The 27812-nt window shown below is 49.5% G+C and overlaps 4 protein-coding genes and 1 long non-coding RNA gene across 6 annotated transcripts; 4 read left to right on the top strand and 1 right to left on the bottom strand.

Annotated features, from left to right (window-relative positions):
* Positions 1 to 443: 443 nt before the first annotated feature.
* Positions 444 to 2493, bottom strand: LOC129598302 (uncharacterized). Its single transcript, XR_008691681.1, has 3 exons — positions 2278 to 2493; positions 1924 to 2125; positions 444 to 1482 (listed from the first exon to the last, which is right to left on the bottom strand). It is a non-coding gene; the product is annotated as an uncharacterized LOC129598302 (long non-coding RNA).
* Positions 2494 to 2696: 203 nt separating this feature from the next.
* Positions 2697 to 6824, top strand: LOC129598283 (CCR4-NOT transcription complex subunit 6-like-B). Its single transcript, XM_055496105.1, has 4 exons — positions 2697 to 3859; positions 4342 to 4605; positions 4766 to 5338; positions 5406 to 6824. The coding sequence occupies exons 1-4, from the start codon at positions 3178 to 3180 to the stop codon at positions 6185 to 6187; spliced, it is 2301 nt and encodes a 766-aa protein (XP_055352080.1). The 5' UTR covers positions 2697 to 3177; the 3' UTR covers positions 6188 to 6824.
* An 832-nt stretch (positions 6825 to 7656) lies between these two features.
* LOC129598303 (translation initiation factor IF-2-like) lies at positions 7657 to 9014 on the top strand. Its single transcript, XM_055496140.1, has 3 exons — positions 7657 to 7849; positions 7908 to 7922; positions 8010 to 9014. Exons 1-3 carry the CDS (start codon positions 7735 to 7737, stop codon positions 8687 to 8689), a joined length of 810 nt encoding a protein of 269 aa, XP_055352115.1. The 5' UTR covers positions 7657 to 7734; the 3' UTR covers positions 8690 to 9014.
* Positions 9015 to 10002: 988 nt separating this feature from the next.
* Positions 10003 to 13535, top strand: LOC129598287 (myophilin-like). Its single transcript, XM_055496109.1, has 5 exons — positions 10003 to 10249; positions 12242 to 12366; positions 12477 to 12681; positions 12778 to 12907; positions 13026 to 13535. The coding sequence occupies exons 1-5, from the start codon at positions 10199 to 10201 to the stop codon at positions 13070 to 13072; spliced, it is 558 nt and encodes a 185-aa protein (XP_055352084.1). The 5' UTR covers positions 10003 to 10198; the 3' UTR covers positions 13073 to 13535.
* A 3038-nt stretch (positions 13536 to 16573) lies between these two features.
* LOC129598326 (uncharacterized) lies at positions 16574 to 27733 on the top strand. 2 transcript variants are annotated; one of them, XM_055496172.1, is made up of 8 exons: positions 16574 to 16696; positions 16757 to 17142; positions 20143 to 20522; positions 21972 to 22011; positions 22232 to 22346; positions 25399 to 25792; positions 26502 to 26855; positions 26956 to 27733. In XM_055496172.1, exons 3-8 carry the CDS (start codon positions 20397 to 20399, stop codon positions 27109 to 27111), a joined length of 1185 nt encoding a protein of 394 aa, XP_055352147.1. In that variant the 5' UTR covers positions 16574 to 16696; positions 16757 to 17142; positions 20143 to 20396; the 3' UTR covers positions 27112 to 27733. The 2 variants fall into 2 exon arrangements, with proteins under 2 accessions (XP_055352147.1, XP_055352149.1); XM_055496174.1 differs by lacking the exons at positions 16574 to 16696; positions 16757 to 17142 and adding an exon at positions 19776 to 20035.
* Positions 27734 to 27812: the final 79 nt, after the last annotated feature.

Here is a 27812-nt window from a genome sequence, read left to right as displayed (position 1 = left end):
TCTACGTTTCTTCAAGTCGTAAAATATAGCAGTAACCGGAAGTAATCGTAAACAGAACTAGATCGAAGGCAGTTGGGTGAAACATGTGGGTACAGTACTTTAAATATTAGCAAGTTTTTGAGTGTGGTTGAATTGTTAAAGTACAGCTTTACACTTGCACATCTGTGGTTTCTCTGAATTCTATAATATTCTGAGTAAGTTTTATTGTAGTTTTATTAAACAGAACGAACAGGTGAGGAATTTGTGTTTCAGTATTAATTTGGCTGTACTACGAAGTACGATTCGCCCGCAGGTACAGTCTGTACAGATATGCTGACCGTTTTAGTACCGAATTAAATGACCTAAAGAATAGGGATCTTCTGAAAGGCTTATCGGGTTGAGCGTTTTTATTAAAATCAAGTTATTTGTATGTTTATTATATGTCTATGGGAGATGTAGGAAATTGTTCTCATTCGGTGTCCTATCTGTAACTGTACAGATCCTGGCACAAAATTATGTATATTAATACATTCTTACAAATAGCAGCAAATTGGTAAAGAAAGAAAGCTAAGCCTCCGAAGAAGACTGCACACAAGGGGACACAACGAATCCATTTTTTGGCCTTTCTTTTGAAATGCTATGAACAAATCCATGTGACTTTAAATTTGTAAAACGCCGAGGAGGAGAATTAAGTACTGCCGACAACAATAAACAGTGAAACGGCAAAACTCCAATCCCACGCAGCTATCGGCTTTGCTGGTACCTTTCAATTATCTGTAATAGGTATGTATATATGTACCGGAATAATTGCTACTGTTGCGTGGAGCACTGGTTTATTTTTGCCTTAGTAATATCTCCATTGGACATATTACGAAGACGAAACTAAACCAAATGTTGCAACATTTGGCGCTGATCATCACAATGGTGGATATCGCAACAGCTCGAGTTTACTTCTCCGGTCGCATCGGCCAGCCATCCGGACGTATACCAAGCAGTGTAACTGAACGATGGCCGACATGGAAAAGCCGCGCGAAATCACCGGGCGTCGGCATGCACCAAGGCCCGAAACCATGCTGCGGCTGGCTTCGGATAGCGGAGAGGGAGCTGAATATCACTGATCATGATCATCACCGACTGACACACCGCAGACGCTTCTAGGTTGCGTCCGTTCCCCGTGCGTCGGTGCCGCCACCGTCGCCGGAAGTCACTTGCGGCATCGCGTCCGGAAACCATCTTTTTTCCTTAGATTACCTGGTGAAAATGTCCCCGCCGTGCATGCAGTGCGAGCACGTCTGGACACCAGGCAAATCATAAGACGAGGAGAATAAAAAACGAATGGAATGGGTACAATATTGGGTAGATCCTGTTTGTAACTTTGTATTCATTGGCCACCAACACGTTGACGACGTAAATAAGCTAGAACCAACACGCGGATCGTTTCCACTTCCGGAGGATTCTCCGTTTGATCCGCAACATTATTATAAGTTGTAGCTCAGTCTAGTCCTGTACAGAAAAAATATAAAAACACACAAGTTACCTAGATGCTTGCAAATATTACGTGTACCATGCAGCCGAATAGTTAGTTACATATGGGCCTAAGGTTTCCTCACAGCAAAATCTGTGATATTTTGCAGCGGTTGCAATTAATTTTTATAGTACACAAAACTAACGTAATCGCTACAATTGCAGTAACTGCTAACAGGCAAATAAATTTTAAATAGTTGAATAGAATAAACACTGAAACACACGTCCACAGCGGCACAGTCCACACTGGTATGAAACAAAAACAAAAATTAATAACAAAAAACCGATTCGTATTAATTAGATAAACAGTATAACACACGCTTTATGCTAAATTAATTACAGTCTTTAAATCCAGCAGTCCAAATCTACGGCAGTTACAATTCAGGGTAATATGTACGACTCGGACAGTGTAAGTAGTACCTGTACAACCGGAATCAAACTCCAAGTTCCAACCAAACTGTACAGCCGTAATCAGTCACAACTGACACACAATCAGTCACACAGTAATATCCTGCTGTGATCGGAACGCGCAGGTTACGAGTGCGCAACGTTGGGTATCTGGGTTCACCATTTACCCAGTCTCGCTCTAGCATGGCTCCCAGCCTCCCACCATCGCCTGGAACTGTGAAAAGCTCATAACAATTATCTCGTAATTTTCAGTTTTCTTCACGCAGCACAATAAACAGGTCTTGCCTGTAATTACATTACACAATTTACACTGGACCTTGGGGCATAAAAATATTATTATTTGCCATGCTTGTACACTTACAGTACCTGTAGCTCCTCGTCGATCGGATCGTTCTCCAATCCATCAGTCACTCCGATCCCGCTTCTGAACAGCTCCAAGGAAATGATGAAGGCGCTACGAATCCATAGTGGCGCTAGCGTTTAACGAATATCAGAAACAGGCAATGAGATTTAGATATGTACAAATCCAGCAAAATACGTATTGTATTTTCTAAAGTTTAAGCAATAATTTTAGCATTTTAGGTAAAGTTGTACAGTGAGTAAGCACTGCTGTACTGTACATTACGCCTTTGGGGATGTCGTTGCGTCCAGCCGCTTCGGGGCGCGGCTGCAAAACAATTGCACGGAAGTGCGCAGTGCACAGTCACGTATCTCTATGGCTGCATCTAGTCTGACTGCAGCTTGCAAATACTTTCTGACGTACTTGCTTTACCGTCGAAGGAAGGTCTTGATAAATTTTCTTACCTTTTTCCTTTTTATCAGAGTTTAGTCATACAGATTACAGAAACTGGGATAGTGTTTTACTGATTTTCAAGATCGATCGGTTCTATTCCAGTGTATTACTCCTCGGGTTTTCACAAGTTAAGCCGTTAAGGGTAATTTTGTATTAACTAAGTGCTCGATGTCTGATGAGCGACTGAGCGTGGGCAGAGTTGTTGTGGAGAGACGTCAGCAGCGCTCATTGTCAGCCAATATGCAGTCTATGCGTACTCTATCCTATTGCAGCGTTCCTGGCTCTGTATCGTGAGCTGTTGAGTGTTGCTTTATTATTCACCGAGCTTTATCCCATTGCTATACCAGAACGGCATGTGATCTTGCTGCCGTGTTGACCTAATTATCTGAGCGAGCGGGAAACCTAGTGTTGCATTCAGTGATTGCTGCTCTAGCCTCCGCTGCGTGCTCTCCCTTCGTCTCGCCAGTGGGCCAATGCCGAGCAAATCCCACCCCAGCCACAAGGGGGGCTCCAGTCCCTTCGCGCAGATGCACCTGCGCGAAGTCCCCGCCGCCTCAGTGTCCAGCGAACGCATGCTGGCCACGCGCGGCAGCAGCGCAACGACGGCCTTCATGGTGTCCGCGGGCTACGACGGCGTCAGCAGCGGCCACGTGCAGGCCCCCCACGGGGGTCCCCTCAGTCAGGCGCACCATGGCCACGCGCACGCCTCCCCCGCGCAGCACCACCCCTTCCAGCCCCAGCACGCCCCGCCGCACTCCGGCTTCCAGTACGCCGTGGACGGCTACGGCGTGCTCCAGGGGGGCCCTGGCAGCCACCCCCTGAACCCCATGCTGCAGCTGGAGCAGCGCGGCGCCCCCCACGACGCCGGCGCCAAGGGCAACGGCTACTACGCGCACTACAGCGACGCGCACGACCACGCCATCGCCTCCGTGTCCGACATCGAGGCCGAGATCATGAACGCCGCGCCCCTCACCGAGAAGGGCAACAGTCGGGGCGGCAGTCTCAACGGGGAGTCGGACAGCGTGATGGGCAAGAACCTCAAGGGCACTCCCCTGCGGAGGCCCACGACGGCGCTGCAGCACTCGCCGGCCGTCGGCGCTGACGACAAATCGCGGCAGGGCGCCGCCAACGGATGGGACGTCCTGGAAATAACTGGTCAGTCATTTCGCTTTCACACAGAGTTACCCTTGAATAATCACCACTTTTCAGCTGCTTTGCAATGACTTTTTAAGCGGAAAGCTATTCATATAATATTTTAGAAAACAATTTCGTTTTAGGCGCTCAAATGGTTTGAAAAATGGATCTTGAAAGCTTCGTTTAATTCCGTGATTTGTTTCGCTTGACATTATTTCAGTCAGCATTTATTATACTGTACATTTGTACTTATAAATTAAGTTAGAATGGATTTAACGCATGTATTGAATTATCAGCGTGTTTGAATTTGGCCTGATATGGATTTGATGTTTGAAATGGAAATCTAACCTTTTTTTAAAAATTTTAATTTTTTTGAGTGACGAAAATTTACGGTTTCTTTCGGTGGTGGGAACAGCAAGAGCTTTTGTTGTTTATTGTATTTATGGTCAGGTGTCATCCTTCATGATCTGTTTGATATGCGTCCTTAACTGCGTGGTCGTTAGGTGGCGTGAGGAACATGAGCGCCAATCTGTGCGCCATGAGCCACTTGGGCGCGCTGTACATGGCCAACAACCAGATCTCCCGCATTCCGCCCAACATCGTCAACCTCAAGAATCTGACCATTCTCGATCTCTCCGGCAACCGTCTGAGAATCATTCCGCCCGAGCTGGGCCTCCTCATGCAGCTGCGCCACCTGTACCTGCAGCAGAACTTCCTGCGGACGCTGCCCTTCGAACTGGGACGCCTGTACAAACTCAGCACACTTGGTCAGTGAATTCCACTTTACTGCCTACTGGTAACTCGATCATTAACGGTATCGAGTCTCGGCGTTATTATTTGTAATTAAAAACTAAATTGACTTTCAGTCAATGAGTTTGCGAGAATTTCTAGAAAAGGAAATGTTTGAGAATTATGCTGTCATTGCAGCGCTGGATGGGAATCCGCTGATGAACGAGATCTTCGAGGTGTACAACAACTACGGCGTGGAGAAGTTCCTGGCCTTCCTCCTCGACCAGCTGATGGACTCGCCCCCTCCGCCGCACCGCACGCGCGTCCCGGTCTTCCAGCCGCTGGCCGGGCCGGCGGTGGCGCCGCTGTCGCGCATCCCCGTCTCCGTCGTGTGCTACAACGTCCTCTGCGGGCAGTACTGCTCGCGGGCGCAGTACGGCTACTGCCCCACCTGGGCCCTCGACTGGGACTACCGCCGCAAGGGCATCATGGCCGAGATCCGCAAGCACCAGGCCGACCTGCTCTGTCTGCAGGAGGTCGAGACCGAGCAGTACTACTCCTTCTTCGTCCCGGAGCTGCGCACCGACGGCTTCGAGGGCTGCTTCGTGCCCAAGTCGCGCAGCAAGACCATGCACGGCCTGGAGCGCAGCCACGTCGACGGCTGCGCCATCTTCTACAACGTCAACAAGTTCGAGTTCGTCGAGGAGTACGCGGTGGAGTTCTCGCACCTGGCCATGTCCTACGCGCACAGCGACGGCTGCGTCACGGAAGGTGAGTCGCTGCCCGCTTCCCTCGGGGGTGTGTGTTGTGAACGCCTTGTCATTTGTCCCTTTTGCAGCGTCGGAGAACATGCTGAACCGAGTGATGCCCAAGGACAACGTCGGCCTGGTGGCGCTGCTGCGCTTCCACCCGACCGTGCTGCCCGCCCAGTTCGGCCGGCAGCCCTACCTGCTGGTCGTCAACGCGCACATGCACTGGGACCCCGAGTACTCGGACGTCAAGCTCATCCAGGCCATCATGCTGTCGTCGCGCCTGCGCGACATCGCCAACGACATCTCGGTGCGCTACTACGGCTGCAGCACGCCCGACCCGCAGGCCGTGCCCATCGTCTTCACCGGCGACATGAACTCGCTGCAGGACTCTGGGGTCTACGAGTTCTTCATGAAGGGCCGCGTGCCCTACGCGCACAAGGACTTCCGCGGCATCCGCTACAAGCAGTGCATCGCGCGCTACTCGGCGGCCGACAAGGAGAAGGAGTACCTGTCGCACGGCCTGGTGCTGGGCGACGCCTACGCCACGGTGCAGCTCAACTACACCAACTACACGCTGGACTTCAAGGGCGTCATCGACTACGTCATGTACAGCAAGAACCACTTCAACTGCCTGAACGTGCTGCGCCCGCTGGACAAGGAGTGGCTGGAGAGCAACCGCATCGTCGGCTTCCCGCACCCCCACATCCCCTCCGACCACATCCCGCTCTTCGCCGAGTTCGAGCTCTTCGGCCAGTCCGTGCTGGAGGTGGAGCGCGTGCCGGCCGTGGTCATGGGCGGCGACTACGCGGAGGCCGAGTACGCGGAGGCCCCGGCGGAGAGCAGCTACCAGAAGCGCTCCGGCTTCTGAGCGGCACTCACTGTCATTCATCCCGTCATCCATCTCCTGTCGCAGCTCAGTCGTGATGGCTGCGGCGCCCGGCCACCTGCGCGCCGCAGCGGATTGATTCTGTGGATTCTCATTGGACTAGTATTACACTATTCTGTTCGTCGGCCAGTTGACCTGTCGCGCATCCGGCTCATCTCTTGTGGCGCCCCTTCATTCCCGCCGGCCCCGCCCCGCCCCTCTCCGGGAATGGCCGACCGGGGCGTCTCTCAATATATTGCTTTTTGTTTTCGCCGGTATTTGCAGTTCTCTTCTTTGCAGTTTTTGTCTGTCGTTTGAAGCCTGCGCGTTTCCGCACAGCATGTGGGTGCAGAAACGAATGAAGTGCAATGCTAGTGTGCAACTGTAATTAATTTTGTGTAGGGCGCTCTGTGTTGGCGTTGTGGCCTGAGCGCCCGCTAATGAATGCCCGCGCGTGGGCGGTTTAATCTTCATTCGATTGGGTCTCGTCTGTTGAGTTTTTGCGTACTGTACTACTCTTGTTACAGCCACGCTAATTTTTTGTTATGGCTTTTATTTTCTTCCTCGCTGACTTGCCGTTGCCCGCCTGTATCATCATTCATACGAACTACAATAATTATCTAATAAATTTGACCAGTTTGACGCAGATGATGTCCCTACAGGTAACAGGAGGACTTACTAAGTTAATAGTTAAATCCACCATTTGATTGGTTATGATACTTCGATAGTTAAAGTACTTAAATAGCTAAATACACAACTTAATCGGTTATTATGCATGGTAAAAACTAAAATTCCGCGATCGACAAAGCAAGAGTAATGGTGTGGTGCTACAAAACTCAAGGCAAACATGAAAGAAATGAAAGTTTTCCCGGTGTTATGTACAGAGAAAAGAAATGTATGAAGAAATAGATACTTTTTTAGCCTGGTAATAAAAAGCGTTGCTTCGTCAAAGTCGACATCTCGTGAGGCTAAAGAAGAAAGCTGCAAATGATAAAAAATGGAAGAGCGGTAATCAGAAGAAAGCAACAGTTATCATATAATCATAATAACAACTAACAAATACAGTACATCTGGCATTATTATTAAAGATTTGATTAAACGAAAAGGTGCTGCTACTTCTAAAAATATTATTTTATTTCCGACTTCACAAAATTATAAGTCACAGTCGAGCGTAAACTCTTGGTCTAGAACAGAGACCATCTTATTTGATGGTGGTGAGTCTGCTGACAATGCGGCACATTAAAAAGCGGTTGCTACACAATCGCCACGCGCAGCGGAAACTGGACGTTCTTTGATACCGGCGCGTGCAGTGTTCGCAGCCGACGCCGAAGAATGTCGTCTTGAGATGCTGGTGAAAACGATCCGCTGATGGCAAACAATGCTGTGTCCGTTTGATGGCCACGTAATTGTCAATTATGTCAGTAATTAGCGTTAGTTAGATTTAGCCAGTCATATATAAGCCAGACTATCGCCGGTCCGTTAATCAGTACTATACCGATATATTCCTTCCTTATTTGCTGCCTTCACACGGAATACCAGCATCATCAATCATGTCCTCACTGCGCTATTTGCACATTTCCATGGCACTGTGGGCGTTACTGCTGATTGTGCCGCTGCCGACGGTGCTGGGCCAGTCCAACTCGACCTCGTCCGGAAGTAGCCTGAGTAAGAACGCACAGCTGCTGCATTGTGAGCTTGACGTGTGACCTTCTGTCTTTTGCAGGCGCCTTGTTGCCATGTAAGCCAACAGAATGACCAGTGCATCGGGATGTCATTAAGGATTAAACAGTACGTGATAAATAACCTGGTTGTTTTTCTCCCATAGTGCTCCTGCTGATGATGAGCCAGCAAGGCCAGGTGCCGTTGCCCACCGGCGGGGGCGGCGGCTTCATCCCGGTGGGCGGCGGTGGACGCGCCGGGTCATCCAGTGAAGAGGGCCGACGCGGCGGTGGCGGCGGCGGATTTGTGCCGATTCCCTCGGCGGGACTGCCGCCGGGCGGCGGTTTCGGAGGCGGAGGATTCGGAGGCGGAAGCGGTCTGGGCTTTGGGCTGGGCGCGCTGCTAGGTAGGCGAAAGCGTCAATTGGAGGAGCAGCTGGGACAGCTGACGCAACGACTGCCCACTGCTGCTGCTGCAGGCAGCCTCCTGGCGCCGGCCGCTCCCGTATCCGGCGGAAGTGGAGGAGGTCCGGCGGCGGCTGGTGACAACGCGGGAGAACTGCTGCCCGACTTCCTGGCGGTGCCGCGCCTCAGTCTGGAGCGGATGCGCTCCCTGCAGCTCAGTGCGGCGCCCGACAACTGGAGGGATCTGGCGGCGCTCCTGCAGAACGACGAGGACTTCCGCCGGCTACTGCGGGCGGCCACCAACGCCACTGACAAGGTGCCGGATTCCGCGGAAACCAGCACCGCGGCGGAACACACGACCGCCGCTGCCGGCGGCCACGACAGCGTCAACGGCACCATGGCAAGCAGCTGTCTTCCAAGCGACAACACGTGCTCGCCGTGAGCCTACTTCAGGCTTTTAATACATTTCTTTTTCTACTTAATTTTGTGCAATTTTATACGTCTGAATAATCTAGTTGTCAGATTGATAGCGTCCAATATCATAATTGCGTGGGGCACCAATGAATTGCGCACCTTGAGACAATTTTAACCCGGCCATAAACAACGTTCAACGCAATCATTTTATGAACTTCTGGAAGAAGAAACCTAATAATTATTGTGTTGCTGGTCTCAATGATGGTTAACCACTTCTCAAATATGCACATATTGATATCTGTAGTAGGTTCATTCAGTGGAACTGGGAGTTGGGAAATACGGCTCATATCTGCATAAACACAATATTTTTATGTGCTAAGCGGCAGTTGGTTAGTGTGATCTTTCCAGCAAACATCGACTCCGCGGTTTGTTAGTTACGCTGCCGATTTAGCGGGCGGAATTAGCAGGTTTACATGTCACGGCTGCTGGCTAAGCGCGTACAATCAGCATTGCCGGCAGCCGTAATCAGCCTGCGCCGTAGACAGGCGATATGTATAGAATGATATCCATGTCCAAATTGGGAAGTGCGTGCGTCAGCAGTCGGGTCGGACTGGTTTTTACTGGTTTGGCCGGGCCGGGCCTGCCATGACGGCCGACAGGCCACAGGCTGCCGCTGTCGCTTGTTGTCATCTACGCACGTATACGCGTAACGCTACAGTACACAGTCGCAGGCGAGGCAGCTGTTTTATATCGCCAAATTAGTGAATTTATTTTGGGCCGTACACTGTATCTTGGCGCAATGCCCTGCAGCTAATTAAATTAGCCTAGCTGTTTCCACAAGAAATACTCTGCAACGCCGCTAATTAGACACAACGGAGGTAGAAGGGAAAGTTCAGGTAGCCGGAAGTCTGCTGCTGTCATGCAGTGGACCATGAGTCAGCCTGTTGCTAATGAATGGAAGCTGCGACGCCAACCGGAAATCGAGCCGATTACATCTGCCGGTGCTGCAGTGGCAGTTAGCTGACTCTTGCGCCGATGAGTGAGTCTGCAACAAATACAACTGCGCCTGCCGGTGTGCGGATTATTTTGCCAAACCAAAATAATCTGTTGCCTTAGTGGCTTAGCGTTAGCTGGTTGGTTAGTTAACTAACGCAAGCGATGCCAGAATGAGAAACAGTGCCGCACCGTACGGAGATTCTCGTCATCGGGGATTCGCTGTACATGTTCATGATTCACTTGGCCTCTCCCTAATTTCTTCCGAACGTGAGTCGCTGCTGGCTGGCGTGGGGGCGGGCCGGAAATCAGCGTTGCCCGGTCGCGCTTATCGTTCACCGCTCCGCAGCAAAGACGCGCCGTGCCTGTGCAGCACCACAGCATCATACTCGCCACTCGAAGCCTCTGTAACCTTATCCACCTTTCCGGCAGTTGATCGCCGAACGTTGGATCTGCTGCACTTTCCGGGTCACAGTCGAAGTGAATTCCTTTGTATAAGGATTGCTGCTTATCTGCATTCTTTTACTTATCTGTCCGTCTTACGATGGCTAACAGCGGACCAACCTACGGGATGAGCGCGGCAGTGGCGCGAAAGGTCAGTCAGCGCTCAACCGGTCGGATACTATATCATATAGATATTCCTTTACTTAGGTGATCGATACGGGCTTATGATTTTCTACAAGTACTTGTACTATGCGTATTAATACGATATCTGCAGTATAACTAGATAGCGCGATTATAATGACCGAGTGAACTGCGGCGGTCCAGAGTCATTAAGTACTTATCGACATATTATAGGATCACGATGGTTGTACGGAGCGAAACACCACGTGGTACCGTTTGATTTATTTTCAATTTCATAAACATTAAGTACAAAATTAATTTTGCTTTAACAGATTTTTTTAATTTAGTTTTTGTTGTACCTATCATTATGGCTGTACAGCATAAATATTGTATATTGTGTATGCTTGGATTTATTTGCTCAAATGTTGCGCCTGCGCAGTTTTACACTAATTACAATTATAATTATAATTTAAGCATTGAGACATCGAACATCCCTTGCCTATAATTATATTTTCGTGTGAGAAGAGCACCTGGTGCTGTAATGCAGGCATAAGAATTATTTCATACGATATAGCAATTGCATCGTCTGAATACGCTAAATTTTTTACAGAACTGGTAAAAACACTGTATGTACCATTGTTTATCAGAGTTCGTGCTTTAATTAATCACGGCCAACCGCATTGGCGTGATATGAGGGGCTTAGCTGGGAGCGGAATAGCGTTTCGGCAAGTGTGGGAAGAAAAACAAGACGATCTTGCGAAGCTAGCGGGGAGACAGACAGTAAATAAAAAAACAGCAGAACGACTGAGATATCCACACACAACGCGGTCATTAAAGGAGGATGACGACGACGACCAGCGGCTAAAAATAGCTGACGTTGTGGCGATGATCGCGCACCCACTCGCAGTAATCGCGATGGCAGCTGCAAGCTGCATGATTTTGCATCTGACGACCGACTGTGTAGCGGTGCCGGCATTTGCCCAACCTTATCGTCGACCTTACTACGTCTTGGCGCTTCACTTAGACTGCGCTTGCTCCACTGTTCGACGTTTATACCAGCCGAAAGGTTCTTCCGGAGAGAATTATTAAAGACAGGAATGATACTCTCTATGTTGCTCATAACTGCCTTCGAGATAAACTTTATGGCGATTGCAGTGGCTCCTACACTTTACGGTGGCATATCGTCACATCGTATCTTCCGTTGGCATGATACGTTTTTCCGGCTTTTTATATTACAGGCTGTATATTTGTACGTACAAGCAGCGCAAACCGCGCACCCTAATACTGATAGGAAAACCAAAGGATCACCGCAGTGCGGCCATGGGAAACCCCTAAAAACAAAAACCTCTAACAAACCTCTAATAATTTTCTAGAACAAGGCGTCGGGTTTAATCTTTTCCCTAATTACTATCCTAGCTGCGTTTATTACAAGCTGCAGTTCATATGAATTAGTATTCACTCAGCCAAGCTGCTCCGAGTTGTAGAATACGGCACTACCCAGTAGTACTTACTTTTTCACTACAGTACTTCGTATACATAAATAGAACGTGGTGAAACGCAGACGAGAGCCGATTGCCGGATCAGTAGTTTTTCGTAATTAATAAAACGTGAATCAAATTGTAATCTCCTCCAATGTTAATTTGTGCCGGGATTGCTCATATCTGCAAAATTGTAACGCGCTGGAGGCCTGTATTATTAAGTAGTAACGTAATATTAATTCTGATTTCTGAACAATAAAGCCAGGTCTGATAGGGGAAGTGCAAAAGCCAGATGTGCAAGAGTATTGTGCCGGTGTGGATGCAGAGTAGAGTTACAGTGTCTGCAGGAAGTACGTACACAATACCTAAAATTAAATTAATGATACTTAGTAAGTGCGTATGTATATGTTGTTATATCTATATATATTCACATAATTATACTGTACTTACGCACGTACTGACGCACACTACGATATGTTGAGACTTGAGAGCATAATAATAAACTGTAGCAGTTGAAGTTGATTGGTTTGTTGGTGCATCCGTAGCTGCAAGGGAAGCGCGACACGGACCAGGAGGCGGCGGCGCTGCAGTGGATCTACGCCATTCTGGGCGAGCGCCCGCCCAACACGCCCTACGAGGACCTGCTGCGCGACGGACAGGTGCTGTGCAGGTACGCTGACCAGCTGCACTGTAGCACTTTATGTCATTCGAAATATATACCGCCGTGACCTTACCAGCATATATATCAATCGGCCGTGTTCACTCCGTTACAACTAACAGGTTCGCCAACAAGATCCAGCCGGGCGTGGTGCCGCGCATCAACAGCGGGCCGGGCCAGTTCAAGCTGATGGAGAACATTGCCGCCTTCCAGCAGGCATGCAAGGCGCTGGGCGTGCGCGAGAGCGACGTCTTCCAGACTGTGGACTTGTGGGAGCGCCGCAATCTCAGCCAGGTCACCAACTGTCTCTCGGCGCTGGGCAGCGTGGTAAGTGAAGTAGCGTGTCACGTGTGTAAATATCCGGTAGTCTCAGACGTTGGGGCCTTTTTGATTTAACACGCTCTCTCTGGCGCTACCCTGCAGCTGCAGAAGACGCACCCCCATCTGCCCATGTTCGGACCACGCATTTCCGAGGCGGCGCCGCGCGAGTTCACCGATGAGCAAATGCGCGCCGGCGACAGTTACATTAGCCTCCAGTATGGCACAAACCAGGGTACGTGTTACTGCACCCAGTAATTCCCCTTGTATTGTTTAGTATCGTGAAATTCCTTTTTATTCGGCTTTCGGCATCGCAAAATATGCAGGCTTACCTTTTCGCATTTCTGTCGTAGGAGCCAACCAGAGCGGTCAGAACTTTGGCAACACTCGCCACATGTAAGATAGGGCAGAAAGATCCATGCAGTTCAACGCCCGCTTCAGTCACCTGCATTAAGCACGGGCCGGGTGCTTTGCCTGTACACGGCACTACAACTGCCGCCGTTGTGAGCTCCTCTTCCGTCGTGCTCTTTATCGACTGCTTGCTTTACTGTGCTTTTTCATAGCCTATCTACGTGTTTACTTCTTCTGGTTACAGTCTTCTATTTTCCTGTATCACAGAGCATGTTTCGTCTAGAATTTCTTGTTTGCGACCTGGTTGATATTATTGTGAAGTGTGCGGCCGGTCCCTTTCTGCCGCCGCCGCTTTTCTGTAAGCACTACATCCAGTTGCGTCATTATACTCAGTTTGTGCAGCTACATATCTACGCCAACGGCAGCTGCATTCGTGGATCTGTTGGTTTTTTATGTGTCTAATTACTTGTTGCATTTAGTATCGGGATTCGCATATAAAATCACAAACTGCAGTGCTGACCTTTCACAGCTTAACCCTCCGTACTAGTGCGGCAATACCTACTGGGCGCTGCTCCAAAGTGCTCCGAATACACTTCAAATACCAAGCATGCAGTCTGTCTGGGAAGGCTAGTTCTCGGGTAACAAGCGAAGCGTAAGCAGTGTAAAGGCAGACCGGAAGTGCAACCAAAATAGTGATCGTCGAATACCTGACGATATTAATTTTTATACACGGGAACTGAAGGTCCCCGGCCTTCTGCCTGTATGTTAGCAGACTTCTCCAATTTACCAGGTCGACATTTAAATATCGGACCGTCACCATTCTTCGTTGTGCTTGTTTTCTGTTCTTATGTCAATTTAATTTCCGGCCCTCACTAGGCTGAGATACATGAAACGGTGATGGCTAACGTGCGCGCGGGTTCACCATGATCATTGGGAAGCTACAGGTAGTGCGGTACTTACCGGTACTGTGTACAATACAGCTGTAACACACGCAGCTGCTGTAAATTACAGTAAGTACTTAATTATTGCAAAACTAAGGGTGGATAGAATACTGAAAACCGAATACTTACAATGAAAAGTCCTGGAGCAAGATCAATAAGAAAGCAAGGTCAGAGAAAGGTCACCATGCTGCGCGTCATAGTTTGCGCCGGGTTCTATATGAATTGGAAACCAATTAGGGAGTCGCTGCTTCAACACACCAGTTCCTGCTGTGGCTAACTCAAGCGCAAAAATGATTAACACAATGAAGCAATTAATAACGCAGGAGTTACAAGGAATGTCGCACACCGCAAGAAGTTTCTGCGCCATTTATCTGTAATAAAATACCGGGGACCAAAAGAGTTGGCTTTGGGCCACACCAATTGCCATTCCGGCAGGAGTATCCTGTACGCGTACGGGAAGGAATCCCGGTCGTGGGAGTGAAGAAAAAGCCGTTGTGTAAATTGCTGGCGAGAAAGTCGACGACGCACAATGGTTGCAAAAGCCTTTCTATACGGGCATCAGCGTAGGCATATTTACCAGTACGTAGCTGCATATCAATGGAATTATGCGGGAAGATGCAGGTGGACATGCATCATTGGCAACAGGCTACGGCATTAGCGCCGGAAATGCTACAAATCCCGGTTCTCGAAGGAGGCGATTCCATATACTCTGCAGATAATATATTACAGTAATAAAGTGTCAAGTATTTAATTTCCAGCTTATTAAGCACGAGTAAATGGACCAGCTTTGATTCCTTTTGCCCCAGCGAATCCGCAAGTTGCTCACTTGTTCTTCCGAAGACCAAAATAATATGCTCGGAACAATAAACGATATGACTACATCGACGAGAATCAATGTTCTTACGGTCAACCGGTGGTTTCTCTTATATACACGGAGGAGGGCGCACCTGAAAGTTATACTTATTCACAACAAAATCTATTTCTCTCAGTTACATGAACTTAAAATTACTTGCGCACATCAGCGTCTGCCTGCAATGCAAGTTATTATAAAACTTATTTATAATTGTGGTTTCCAACATTTTCGGAAAGACCGTATTTTGCCAGTAATTTAGAGCTATCTAACAATGTAAATTATCAAACTAGAATTATTTTCCTGATTCACACAGCAAATATGCAATGCCTTAGACTGGGTCCTAATAATCGAATGCAAGGCTAGGCTGGCTATCTTATACTCTTGAAAATTTGCAGCTGTTGCGTTAAGTACGAGTTTCAGTTCAGTTTTAGTGCCGGTGATTATGAGTTAGTTTATTTTAGCGTTTTCAGCACAAGCAATCGCTGCCCATCGAAAACTACAGACAGCTCAATACTGAAAAATAGAAATTAATAAAATAGTAGAAACATATGACGCAAAGAGCGTATAGAGGCTGTATCTGGTAGGAACGGTTGGTAAAATGGTGATAAATGACTGTAAATATACGGTAAATGACTGGTAAAATGTTCTAATGTTTTACAACAGTTCTTGAGGCAACGTGCAACTGCTCCCTGATTCACGGAGGTTCCGGTTGCACAAGATAATAAAATTTACCTAAATTTGCTTTGTATTCCGGTATCACGGGAACGTATATCTATAGAAGTACAGACATAGTATTGACTGATGACTGTTGTGTCGCGATGAAAATTTAATAAAGAAGATTAATATATTCCACTGGAATATATATACTTATACATACTCGAACATCTGTAAATATGTGCCTATATTGTCCGGTATCACTGGAACTTAAGGCTTGTAAATAAGGGCTTACAATTCTTACTTACATGATAAATTACTGTATTATTATGTAGTAATTGTATCGCCGGTTAGGAAATGCGATGTTTTTTTTATTTTGAGAGAATTTGCACATCGATGATTCGTTGATACCTAAGGATGCCAGCCGGAGGAGGCAGGCAGCACCGCGGAGAGAAGCAACTGTCGGTCCACCACCGTCTAGAGGACTCTCCAGTACACTAACGGAACTCAAAATCAGCCGGGCGAGTCGGAATCAGAGTGCATATTCAAGAGCAAGGTGTGCCCGGGGGACTTTGCAGTCATATTCACGCTTGTTGCGCAGCCATATTGCACCGGCCCACTTACACAAATACACATACAATCGCGTTCGCATTGATTTTGACGATAGATATACGGCCGAATATCGATTGGCAGCCCATATCTGTACAGCACTCACAATCTCACATACCTCCGTATCTCGGCATACCTACGCGACTGCACTATATCGACTATACGAGCACCGTAATGCTGATTATTATTATTGATGTTTAATGGCATCGTGTTAGTAGCCGCTTGACTACTGCCGGTGTACATGTACTGTACAATACCAACCGGAATTTAATGCATGTCCCAAGCCGGTCTCGTACAGCACCTACGCTGGAGGCTTGGACGGTGTCGGCTCGGCTGTACATTCTCACGCATGCGATACTAGTAATAACAATGTCATAGCGCAGTACTAGTACGTACTACTTTAAAGTTGAATATTTAACCACGAAGAGGTGGTACTGTATATTAAGCCATAAGCAACACGTAAGTACTACATAGCATTTGCCGAATGTTAAAATTGTAATGGCATTGCGTCTGCTCGTATATACGTGTACGGTACATAAATATGTACACGTAGTGGATACATAGAGTAGCTACAGCACGTTGGTTAAGCTTAACTGCGTAATTGCGCCAAATATAGGTAAGCAGTACTGGCAGCACATGTTTGACTGCTCCGCCACTTCAACTCACGTTATGTTAGGTATCCGATGCGGTCCGATCCGAATCGCATCTGGACAACAACAGCAGCATTGCACAATTTATCACAAGTACTTACACGAATGCCAGCATGTGCAGCACTGCACGCCACCATATCTGCAGCGACATTTTGAATCTGTAACAACTATTCGGCTGTTTTCACGTAAGATTCCGGTGGCAGATTGACGATAACGGAGGCGCACTGACATTTTTTAACTAACTGTCATTGGCCTGATTACTTCCGCTCGGCACTTGTGCTCTTATTTACCACTGCGCTTCCGTGGTGACAGGATATACGCCGTCTAAATCTGCCCTCATCCAGGCTTTTTTTATTATTTTGCACCAAAACTGGATTAAGAGAACGTGTATAGCCATCCCGTGCACTTCAAGGTATGTCCCTGCAATTTCCTTCGTTTATTTAACTGAGGAATACGCGTTTTCTATCGGGCATCTCAGAACAGACATTAATTTTAACACCACTAGCTGGGCTTGATGGGCTCGTGTATGTAGGGCGTATACTATATAGGTGCTTGGGGTAATTGGCTGCGGTAGTATAATACATCGTTGTATACTGCAGCGGGCGTCAATTATTTTATTTTCTGCTGTTGTTGATGTGATAAATCAAAATGATATCTGCACAAATAGTCGTAGTATCAAACGCACGATTTCCGTCGGCTGCGTTGATATTGGCCACCGCCCAGTGATGCAGCAGGCCAACGCCTTCCTGTGGCGGCTGGTGTAGCGGCCAGGGTTGGCCAGAGTGACTCACGTGCATTTGAAGGTGGGCAGTGTGCACATCAGTTCACCCGGTTTACCGCGATAGGATTGCGATGGGAAAACCTATCAGTATTAACCTGATGTTCTGCAATGTCCGACTCGGACACTTCCCGCTGCGCCACAGCAACAGTGAGTCAGACTAGCGACAAGGTTTAATTTACCGCTGACGAGCAAAGTGCTGGCTGGTTAGAGCCGGCGTGATGTGTATTACGTCGGCGACCACAGCATCCGTACCTGGAGTGGACTACATAAGTTGCGGTTGGCGTTGCGTGTGTGAAACCATCATTATTCTGTTCTGCCGAGTCGGCAGTTTGAGTCAGCTCAGCCGGGCGCGTTATTGCACTGAAGGCGCCGCAGTAATCGCTGCATTCCGCTCTTGCAGTCAGTAATCAATCTTCCGGCGTTTTACGACCCGATATAGAAGCATCGCGTAATATACAGTACGACAGGGACAAGAAACGACCGGCTGCGTTGTTGCGCTCACTCTCACGACCCACATCGTCTTCCATTGTTCTGCTCGAGTTACTCAGGCGACGTGCTAACTCACTACTCCGCGAACAGCTGCATGGCGGCAGTTGGCTAGAATATGAAATACTCGTGATATCTGAGAAGTTTGACTGGACAATGTCCACCGGGCTGCCAGCAAAGGTCACGCTGCCGCTAGCTTCTCGGGTCTCTAACGACGGCCGGAAATTTGTACTGTATGTGTAGCGAAGGAAAGCAGTTAGGCTTTCGGCAGACCATTAAAAAGCCGGGACATTAACTAATGGCAAACTGTCGCCTCGGACGAACTGTTATGCTTGGCAGATTGACACTGCGTAGGAAAACAGATTATCCTGGCAAAACACTAATCAAGCACAGTCCGCGTTCAGCAGTGGAAGCGGTTAGCGGGCGGACCGAAATTAAACAGGCAGTGCCAGCTGAATGAAGTCTTCACGTGGCGCCCCGTTATAATGCGCTAATCGCTTGAGTGATTTTCTTCCAGCTCCTTTAGGCTCGACGAGCGTTTCCAGCGGGCTGAGGGTATGTCTGGATCGGTACTGGATCCATACTCCATGCAATTCCTAATTCGAAGCGATGCAGCGTAGCAGAGCATTTTGTTATGGAAGCACCGGAAACACGGACTGGAGTGACCATTCCGTAGTTGCGTTGAAAATGAAGAAACAAGGCTTCGCGGCGGGACTGCCGGCAGTGTGGCGTAACCGGAAGCTGCAGAGTTTTCAAGCGGAATAGTTGGGTCTGTGATGACTGATGCGCTTTTGCTCCCTGTCAGCTCCCTCCCGGCAAACTGGCATCTGCATTCTGCCTGGTGCTTGCCGGGCCAACTCCCCGGCGCTGATGATGATGATGATTTTATCTGCGGCTTCTGTAAACACTGTCGGTTGCAGTGCGCCGCCTGCCAGTTGAGTTGCCGCTGCAATATTAATGCCGGCCAAAAATAGACCGTCGTCCGTCGTTGCTGGCTGCTGCAGCGCCAGCGCTGACGTAACCGCACAACACCAGTTTAATGCGGCAGTCCGCGTATTTTTAGACAACAAGCCCGCGTTGTGCCCGTGTTGTCGTGGTCATGCCGGGTTTACGCGGCACTAACGTTGGCCTGTGTACTTGTTTATGTGGCACCGGCAATCAGTCGGAAGCTGCGGAGATTGATCGTTTGAAAGCAAACCAACGCATTTTTGTCTAGCTGGCATAATGTAATTACAGTGCTTACAGAAAAATTAATCTGCGCACAAGAACTTAATTGGTCAGCTCACGGTCACTAGCTGATATATCTCTGTGTGAACTATGTACATTTGCAACTCTTGCAATTAACCCCGACTCGTCTGCGAGTATGCTGTTGTTTTAAAACGTTTCCACGGTTCTTTCATGCTCGGCGCAAGATTGCCGGCAGAATTTGTGAATTCTGGGACAAAATTCGGAGTGAAATTTAATGAAAGGTTATGTTAGGCTTCGGCCACAAATAACTATAGATATAAGTGCTGGCACCAACTGCCGGAATATAATCCCCAGTCTTTAAGAGCAGTTCAGTGCTGAATGGCAAATGAGTGTAGTGATTCGAAGTTACTAGTTGCACATCCGGGATTGGCGCTGTTTCACGTTGATTCAGTTGATTCAGTCGCGGCGGATGTACGTTCTCACGGTACACTGTGCGTGGGACGCTGCGCACAGCGTGCAGTATGAAGGTAGTACGCAGAAGAAAAACATTAGGCAGGGTCGGTGCTGATCGACTGCAGAAGGATGCGAATTCTCGGCCGCTATAGCTCGAGCACTCCGCTGCTCTTTGGGTGGCACGGGCATTCGGGCATGTAGCGCTAGCGTTATGTGTGTCGTAATGGCTGCAGCTGTTGACTGTTGTGGCGCTGCTGATGCCGGTTCCAGTGCTTTTGCCGTTGCCGATGCGGAATACGCGAGGCAGTGCAGTGTGTTGACAAGCCTGGCAGTGTTTTTCTTAACAACTGCGCCTTTATCCGTGTTCCGAGCGAGCAGCGCCTAACTTGGATGTGATGTAGGAAGCGCGAGACCTAGATTAGACGGATAGATAGATACATTGCTCACGAGAAGGACACATATTCTGCCAGCTATTAGATAAGACGTGTGGCCTCTCTTTTGCAGTTGTGACGAACTCCTCCGACATGTCCTGGATCGGCTGACCATGTCGGGACCCCGCCACCGCCGGCCTTTCCCTGACGACCAATAAACGACACGCGCTTCCCTGCTGTCTGCGCGGCCAGTATTCATCCTCTTCCTGCCGTTTGATTCCACTGAATTCTCCGGCGGACGTCTGCGTGTAGTGGAGACCAAGAACTGAATAATCGCCGCAACACTGAGACGATCCTCGTGCCATCGTCATCCATCGCAGCTAGAAGATGGCGGGCACACAACGCATCATGCAGTTGACGGTGAAGATGCGCCGACCCAACGACTCCGTCAAGTGGGGCTTCCGCATTTCCGGCGGCGTCGACTACAGCGAGCAGCTCAAAATCACCAAAATTGTAAGTCGCTCTCGCGGCACATATTTTATGTATAGACAGTAATCAAATGTTTGTATATGCCCAGCTGCTGCAATGTAATTATTATAACATATCCAACTGCCCGGTACACTGCATCGAGCGTACTTGTTCCCATCTCGCAGAAAGCGGCGCCAAGTAGAACAAAGAGCTTGGTTCGTGCTGAAAATAATACTCATAATTCGGTATTGTTCAATCCGTGCACGGGCGAGCATATAACACAGTTTTGCGAAAACCCCAATAGCCGATAAACTAACATAGACTGCTTATCCAAATTAAATAGGTTTTTAGTTTTTACTGTATCTGGCTACTACAGATATAACGCTACAGATATAACGCTAAATCCACGGCTGGCACACGCCGCCACACTCTCCCATTCTTCCATACAATTTACGTAGAAACAAAACTTTTCATGTTGCGCTCGTAGTTGCACGTACTGTATCTGTACATACGTAAGTAAGTGATTATTGATGCTGTTTGGTAGTTGCGGCGGAAGTATATTTGTCTAAATTGACGCAACGTCAAGTAAGATTTAGCGCTGCGCAAAGATTATTTTGTGTGACATCTCTCATTTCCGATGCCTACCCGTAGAGTAACAGTTAACTGCCAGTGCCGGCATCGGTCGCAGACGCAGCAGCGAGGCTGAGCAGACCAGCCTGCTAATTACTGAATAAATCATGCTAGCGGACTATTACGTATTACATAATGAAGCGCCACGTACGTAAGCGGCTTTCTTCCAATTAGTACTGTAACTCTGTACGTGATCAGTGCGAGAGAGGAAGCGTTCGTGGACGTCATGTTAGCATGCAATAAGCGATCGCCCGGCGCCGGTCCGTCAAGCGGCGGGATGAGCAGTGTGCAATCCGCACGTGGACCGCAGATTTTTACCGCCGGCAGGAAACAGGTCCCTGGCGGAAGCCAGAGCGGCATCGTAGTCGTACACGAACGCCGACTAGCGGTTGCCCGTTGCTTTACATGTATTTATCGCCTTAAATGCAATACGCGAAACACGAATGTGCTACTTGTACCATATCCCATAGTTTAATATGAAGAATCTGACACAGGTTGGCAAACGTATGCGCTAATTGTGGCTGTGACAAGACCAGTCATCGGCGGTCTGTTGGAGTTAAGGTCAACGAGAACTTGGGAGGCGATATCGCGCAGTTAGGGTAAAGAAGAGGGGAGCAATGCAAACGTTGCGGCGTATTAAACTTAGTGCCAGAAAAAAGCGAATCATAAAAGTGTATAATACCTCTTCTGACAGCACATACAGATAGATAATTATTAGTTAGGGTGTGGCACACTGTACAGCTGTCTGTGCGTCCACGCGGCAGAACGTAATAATGGCAACAGTGTTGAGCAACACGTACAGTAAGTATCTTGTTTGTCATATGAGAGAATGCTATGCAGTGACTAAGTTGGTGGCATTTGCAGACCCCTGGAAGTCTAGCGGAACAAGTGGGACTAATGGCCGGTACGTACAGCAGTGTATACAGTGTACGTAGTTACGTGCGCCTCACGCCTGCACTACATGCGCACTGCGGCACCAGTAAAACGTAGCTGCCGCTTCCGGTCCGCTGCCGAAGTGAAAGGACAGCCGCGGACACGTGCAGTTGTCACTATATAAGACGGCGCTGAGTGAACATGAGCGCGCATGTCAAGATGTTGTTGTGGACCTGTGGTTGCATTTGCAGGTGACTTCGTGACGTACATCGGGGATCCGCCGGCGGACGCCACCATCTGGACGCACGAGCAGGCGCAACAGGCCCTGGTCCGGCAGGGCAACGAGATCATCATGACTGTCCAAAGGTCAGTGCCAACGTCTCTTCACCACTCACTTCCCTTGACTTTCCACTGTAAGCATGCGCATGAACAGTTAAGGAGGTGGTGTGAGCGATAACCATGAAGATTGTACATAATGGGCTTGGATGCATGGCACGGCCCTTTGCAATTTCCACTTCCGTCAATGCACAAAATGTTGAAAAGGGAAGACAAAAAGATTCCTGTCGATCATATCAGCGACATTTCACATGCCGGTCGGCCGACGTCGGTTTATAGCTATAGTTGGTCGTAGTCCGTGCGACTGTGCCGTGCACAGCTATAGTGCTGCCTTCCACACCAGGCCAAGAGCAAGAGGATAGGATGCGGACCACACAGCTGATGCACTTGCCATTAGTGTCCTAAAGGTCTGCGGGCAGCGGGGTGACGCCGCGCCGTAAGGGTTTTGTAATTGCGCCCGTTGTATTTGACTGCAGCAGCAAGACTGGCAGATACGGTTGCGAGTCCAGCTGTGGGAGACAGGGGGCCGCAACCGCCGGTGTAAGGTTGCACAGAAGAGATCCATGTCAGTCGACAGTCGGCACTCTATGTAGCAGTTCCTTACGCGGTACCAACAACACACATCTTAGTCGCACGATAAGTGAACTGTGGCGCTAGGGGCTCGTTCGACTGGACTCGGGCGTCCATCTGTTAAGGAATTTCGTAGAAAGGACCGGAGTAGACGACCGGCTGGGGAAACAAACGCAGTCGGAGATGGAGCGCCGTTTATACTCCACTCGGTATATCGCTGACTCTTAGTCCCGTTCAACAGACATACATGTCTGAGGTAGCTGCCGCCGTGCCCCTGCCCTCCTTCGCCCGGGTCCCGGACATGCAGCCATCCGTAGTAGTTAAAAAAGGCTCGACAGGAGAACGAGATGCACTGCCTTGGAGACTCATGGAGAGCCACAGCCGACGGACGAAGCTCGATCCGCTCCGCGCAAGCTCGTAGAAGGCGCTCGCAGCTGTTGCGCTATCCGTTATGTCACATGTGCATGCCGGTACACAAGCTCTTGAGCAGAGTTTTCCAGTATGTCTCGTTGTGACGTGCAGTAGCACGAGTACTAGTTCTACCGAGGGTGTCCGGCAGGCCGGGAGATTACGGACTGTATTTATACGCCGCTATTCAGAACACGCGCAAGCCCGTTCTCATGGTTGTAGCCGTGGGAATGATGAACCGAAATGAATGACTAATCACTACGAGCACGAGGCAGTACAAATACAGCTGCCGTCTGCAGTGTGCACTGGCTCAGACTGGCTGCAGCAGAAAATCATGACGATCCGCAGCAGGCAGATTGTACAGAAACTGACGCCCGCGGCTCAGCCAATAAATCTGCCAGGACGCCGACTCATCCCGTCCCGTCCACTGCTCTGCCCCGCGTGTCTAGCTGGGGAATACTGCAAAGTTAACATTAGTACGTACGCTGTTGGTATATATTGGGCCCGTTGGCCTATTGGGTGCGCGTTGACGACGGGCTGAGAAATGCAGCGGGGAAGCGGATTTATCGCAGTATTAAACTGGCGGTTGATTACGTACGGCTAGTGTCTTCTCGGCACTGATACGGCACTTGTATACGTTAGCTTAATTAGCCAGCTAGCGAAATAGCTGCCGTTATAATCCGACTATCAGACTGTCTGCTCGTTTATCCAAGCGTGAAATTCGCTGTCTGTGCCTGAACATAGTGCGCCAGCCACACTGAGCAGAGCATTCCCAAGTGTCTTTCCTGTAGAGAGTTAGCTAGATACCTTCGCCTTCCCTGCCCGCATCCCTCTCGTTGCCCTTTGATCTTCTGCATCCTTCCGTTGCCCTTTTGCCATTCACTGATTCGCTGCACATGTACGTATGCGATGCCCTTTCGGCACTGATTGCCAATACGATAATTATAATTAGTGATGCGGACTGTGTCCTGCGCTCATTTGACTGCTTACTGTATAATTTAAATGCTTATTATGCACAGTCAAATACATCATGTATTTGTACGTGAAGGGGAAGAGTGCCCTTTGCCGTTGTGTCTAGTGCGGAATCGGTCGACCGGCATAGGAACGTGTGAGGATGTGTACAGGTGTCATGCAGAGCCGGAAGGCGATAGCTTCTCCTGATCATGTCCCATGCGTCGCATTCGTCTCGTACAATCATTCTCTCGTAGCAAATTAAGTCTTCTGCGGCAATGTTCCCGTTTAGGCAGATTGGCTACTGACTGCTAGTGCTGCATGCGCAGTCGTCCGTTCCGGAAGTAAGAAGTGCATGCAACGCCGCCCAGCAATGCAGGTCGATCAGCTGTGCGCCCGGAAGTACACCGCCTTACTGCTGGCCCGCCAACTGCCAACAAGGGCATATATCGTGGACATACGATCAGCATGATATAGACGGCCCATTTTGCCAATACCGTCCTTGCTTTCTGAGCAGCGATACTTCTCTGGAATGGCACTAGCGTGATTTCGTCCATAACGTTCAGTTACTGCTTTCGGGCGAACGGAAAGAGGCCGGTCCCAGGGCCCAGGCTATGCATGGCGCATTCGCGTGACGCGTCCACTTTGCGCAGGCGTGCAATCGGCAAACAGCTCGTTAAGCCTCGTTTCCGCCGGCACTCCCGTCTGTTCTGCCGTGCGCATCCATTCAGCACTTTGACAAATAGCCCATTTGTCTCGCTTCCGGCCGCCGCTGGACCGGCGCTGGATGACAAGGGGCGGGGACGTCTGGACGAGTGGCACTTCATTCGGCCTCTTCTCTCCAAACCTCGTCCCGGGAGCGGGATAGAGGCGCAGAAGAGTTTTGGTTCAGTGCTGGACGCCTTCGGGCATTTTAATTTTCCTTGCTCACTCCTGGAGCTGTCGAAACCGAAGCGCCGTAATATATTACAGTATTGCCGGCCGTTTTGCTCCCCTTCCTACTGAGTAGTAATGTGACGTGTGGCTAGTTATAGTGGCATATATATTGTACCTGCTGCACAAATTTCGTGCATGTATAGATAGTGTTATACACGTACAGCGAATAGCCAACACAGTGAACATTAAGCTGAGCGCGGTGTCTGTGCGTGAACAGAGGCGGCGACTACGCTATCCGCTCCCCTCCGCCCATCAGCTCCTCCGGCGCCGGCGGAGTGCAGACCATTAAAAGCCAAAGCCCCGTGCCTGCGCCCGCCCCCGCTCCCGGCCCCGGGCTAGGAGTAGGCCCCGCCCCCCTCCAGAACTACAACCAAACGCCGCCCTCCTTCGTAGGCAGCAACGCCAACAACTACCCTTCGTCCGCCAACAGCAACATGAACAACATGAGCATGGCGCGCCCGCCCCAGGAGATCATGCGCCTCACCGTCAAGATGCGCGCCGGCCAGGGCATGGCCATCGACTGGGGCTTCCGCACCGCCGGCGGCGACGGCGGTCCGCTCAGGATCATCTCTGTCCGGCCCGAGTCCATGGCGGAGGATGTCGGCCTGCAGGTCAGTCCCATTCAGCTCAAATTAAAACTAGCGATACCTTTATTCCATTTATTAAATTTCTTCAAATACAGTATCGGTATCTATAGAAGTACTTATATGGTTATATATACTGGCACTGCTGTATGTGCTGCTGGTAAGACAGTCTAAAAAACCACAACTACCAAATTTAATTCTGCCGGATGGTTTAATTTATATTTTACCGGCATGGCGTGCTGTGCTGTGTTAACGCGAGCGCGGCAGTGGTTTAAGCAAACCTCGGCGTGTCGCCAAACTGCCTCCATTACTGACGTCAAAAGCGATACAAATTGTATACAGCGCTCATAAATAACGCTCGCGCCGCTTATATGCAGTCGCCCGTCCAGTCTCCTGCGTCTGGGCTATGTATCAGAGGAAGAGGCAGATTACGCGCCGCTTACGCTGTGAATGTCTAAAATTGGAGTTGGTTTGTTTGTTGGCGACCGAAGACGGCTGCACAAACTGCTCCAACTGTAGCGACTTCCGGTGGCAGTTGCGCTGGCAGTGACGGCGTGACTATCAGCGCGTGTCTGTCAACAGCGCCCCCGCCAAGGCGTCAGCTATGGTGCAATATACATAGTCCTGGCTTGCCATTTAAAAAGGCAATAAAAATAAGAAAAACCAACAATTTAATTGAATCACCAGCAGTTTATAATCATTTAACTAATTACCGTTTATACGCCAAATTGTGTAGGCCGGCGACATGATCTACAGCGTGGGTGACCCGGCGACGAGCATCTACAACCTGCCGTACCACCAGGCCGTGCAGGCCGTCTCCAACCAGGGCAACAACCTCATCATGACGGTGCAGCGCGGCGGCGACGCCATCATCGAGAGCAGCGGCTTCCAGAAGGCCGCCAACCAGCCGAGCCAGAGCCCGGGGGCGGGCGCCGCGGGGGGCGGCGGCCAGCCCTCGGTCATCAAGCGGACGGTGCGCATGGAGCGGCCCAACCAGAACACGCCCTGGGGCTTCCAGGTCTTCGGGGGGCGGGACTTTGGCCAGTCGCTGGTCATTTCCAAGGTCACGCCGGGCTCCATGGCGCAACAGGTCAGTGGGTGTCCGGCGCTGTTGCTGGCTGTCAGAACAAGCTAGGGTTACACTGTAGCGACCCAAAGGTCACTCATACCTGCGTCTTCATTGCCGACAGGTGGGCCTGGACGAGGGCGACCAGCTGTGCTTCATCGGCGAGAATCCCCGGCAGAACGTCAGCGGCTGGACGCACCAGCAGGCGCAGCAGGCGCTGATCAACCAGGGCAACAAGCTGGTCATGACCGTCGAGAAGAAGACCAACCAGAACTGGTGAACCGGTGACCCGACGGCCGCCACCTTCCACACCGCCGCATTTCGTTTAACTGACACACACAGACGTTAATTATTATTATCCTTCGACTATCCACATTATGCTAACCAGAAAAGCCAGACGGCGTTGCAGTCCATCTTATTCGCAAGCTATAATCACGCTGACCGGCGTCCTTGATCAACAACCGGCATGCATCCGCTCCCGCGTGGACACTGCCGTCGCTATAATTCTTCGTGCCTCCGCCTACTTTCTGACTCTGCTCTGCTCCGTGTATAATTCAGCCTTTTCTGCTAAAATAGACGCCTCTTGCTATATTTATTGCCTTCCCGCGACGACTCCGCGTCGTTCTTAGTTATTTATAGAAGCATCCGTCATTAATGTGCAGCTTATGCGTTATGTGTTTTTTTACACGGTGCTGTCTTTATGCGTAATTATCTGTAGTTGGCTACAGTAATGTTCTAGAATCTTCCGGCGGCGGAATAGCGCAACTACAGTCGTGTCGGTATTGGGAAGAATTGCTCTTATTCTTGCTTGTTAGTTGTTAAGCATTATTGCATTTTACTGCTGCTAAATGGACAGATATTTTGTACGCGACATTAGTATTATTAAAATTAATTTCGTCATGGATACAATAATTATTCAAAGCAGTTTCGCAGCCGTACTCGTCGTATCAATGTGTACACACTACACAGTACTACAAGTAC

Source organism: Paramacrobiotus metropolitanus, unplaced genomic scaffold (assembly GCF_019649055.1).
Source record: "Paramacrobiotus metropolitanus isolate TYO unplaced genomic scaffold, Prichtersi_v1.0 Parri_scaffold0000119, whole genome shotgun sequence".
NCBI classification, from domain to species: domain Eukaryota; kingdom Metazoa; phylum Tardigrada; class Eutardigrada; order Parachela; family Macrobiotidae; genus Paramacrobiotus; species Paramacrobiotus metropolitanus.
This window is presented reverse-complemented; position numbering and strand designations above follow the sequence as displayed.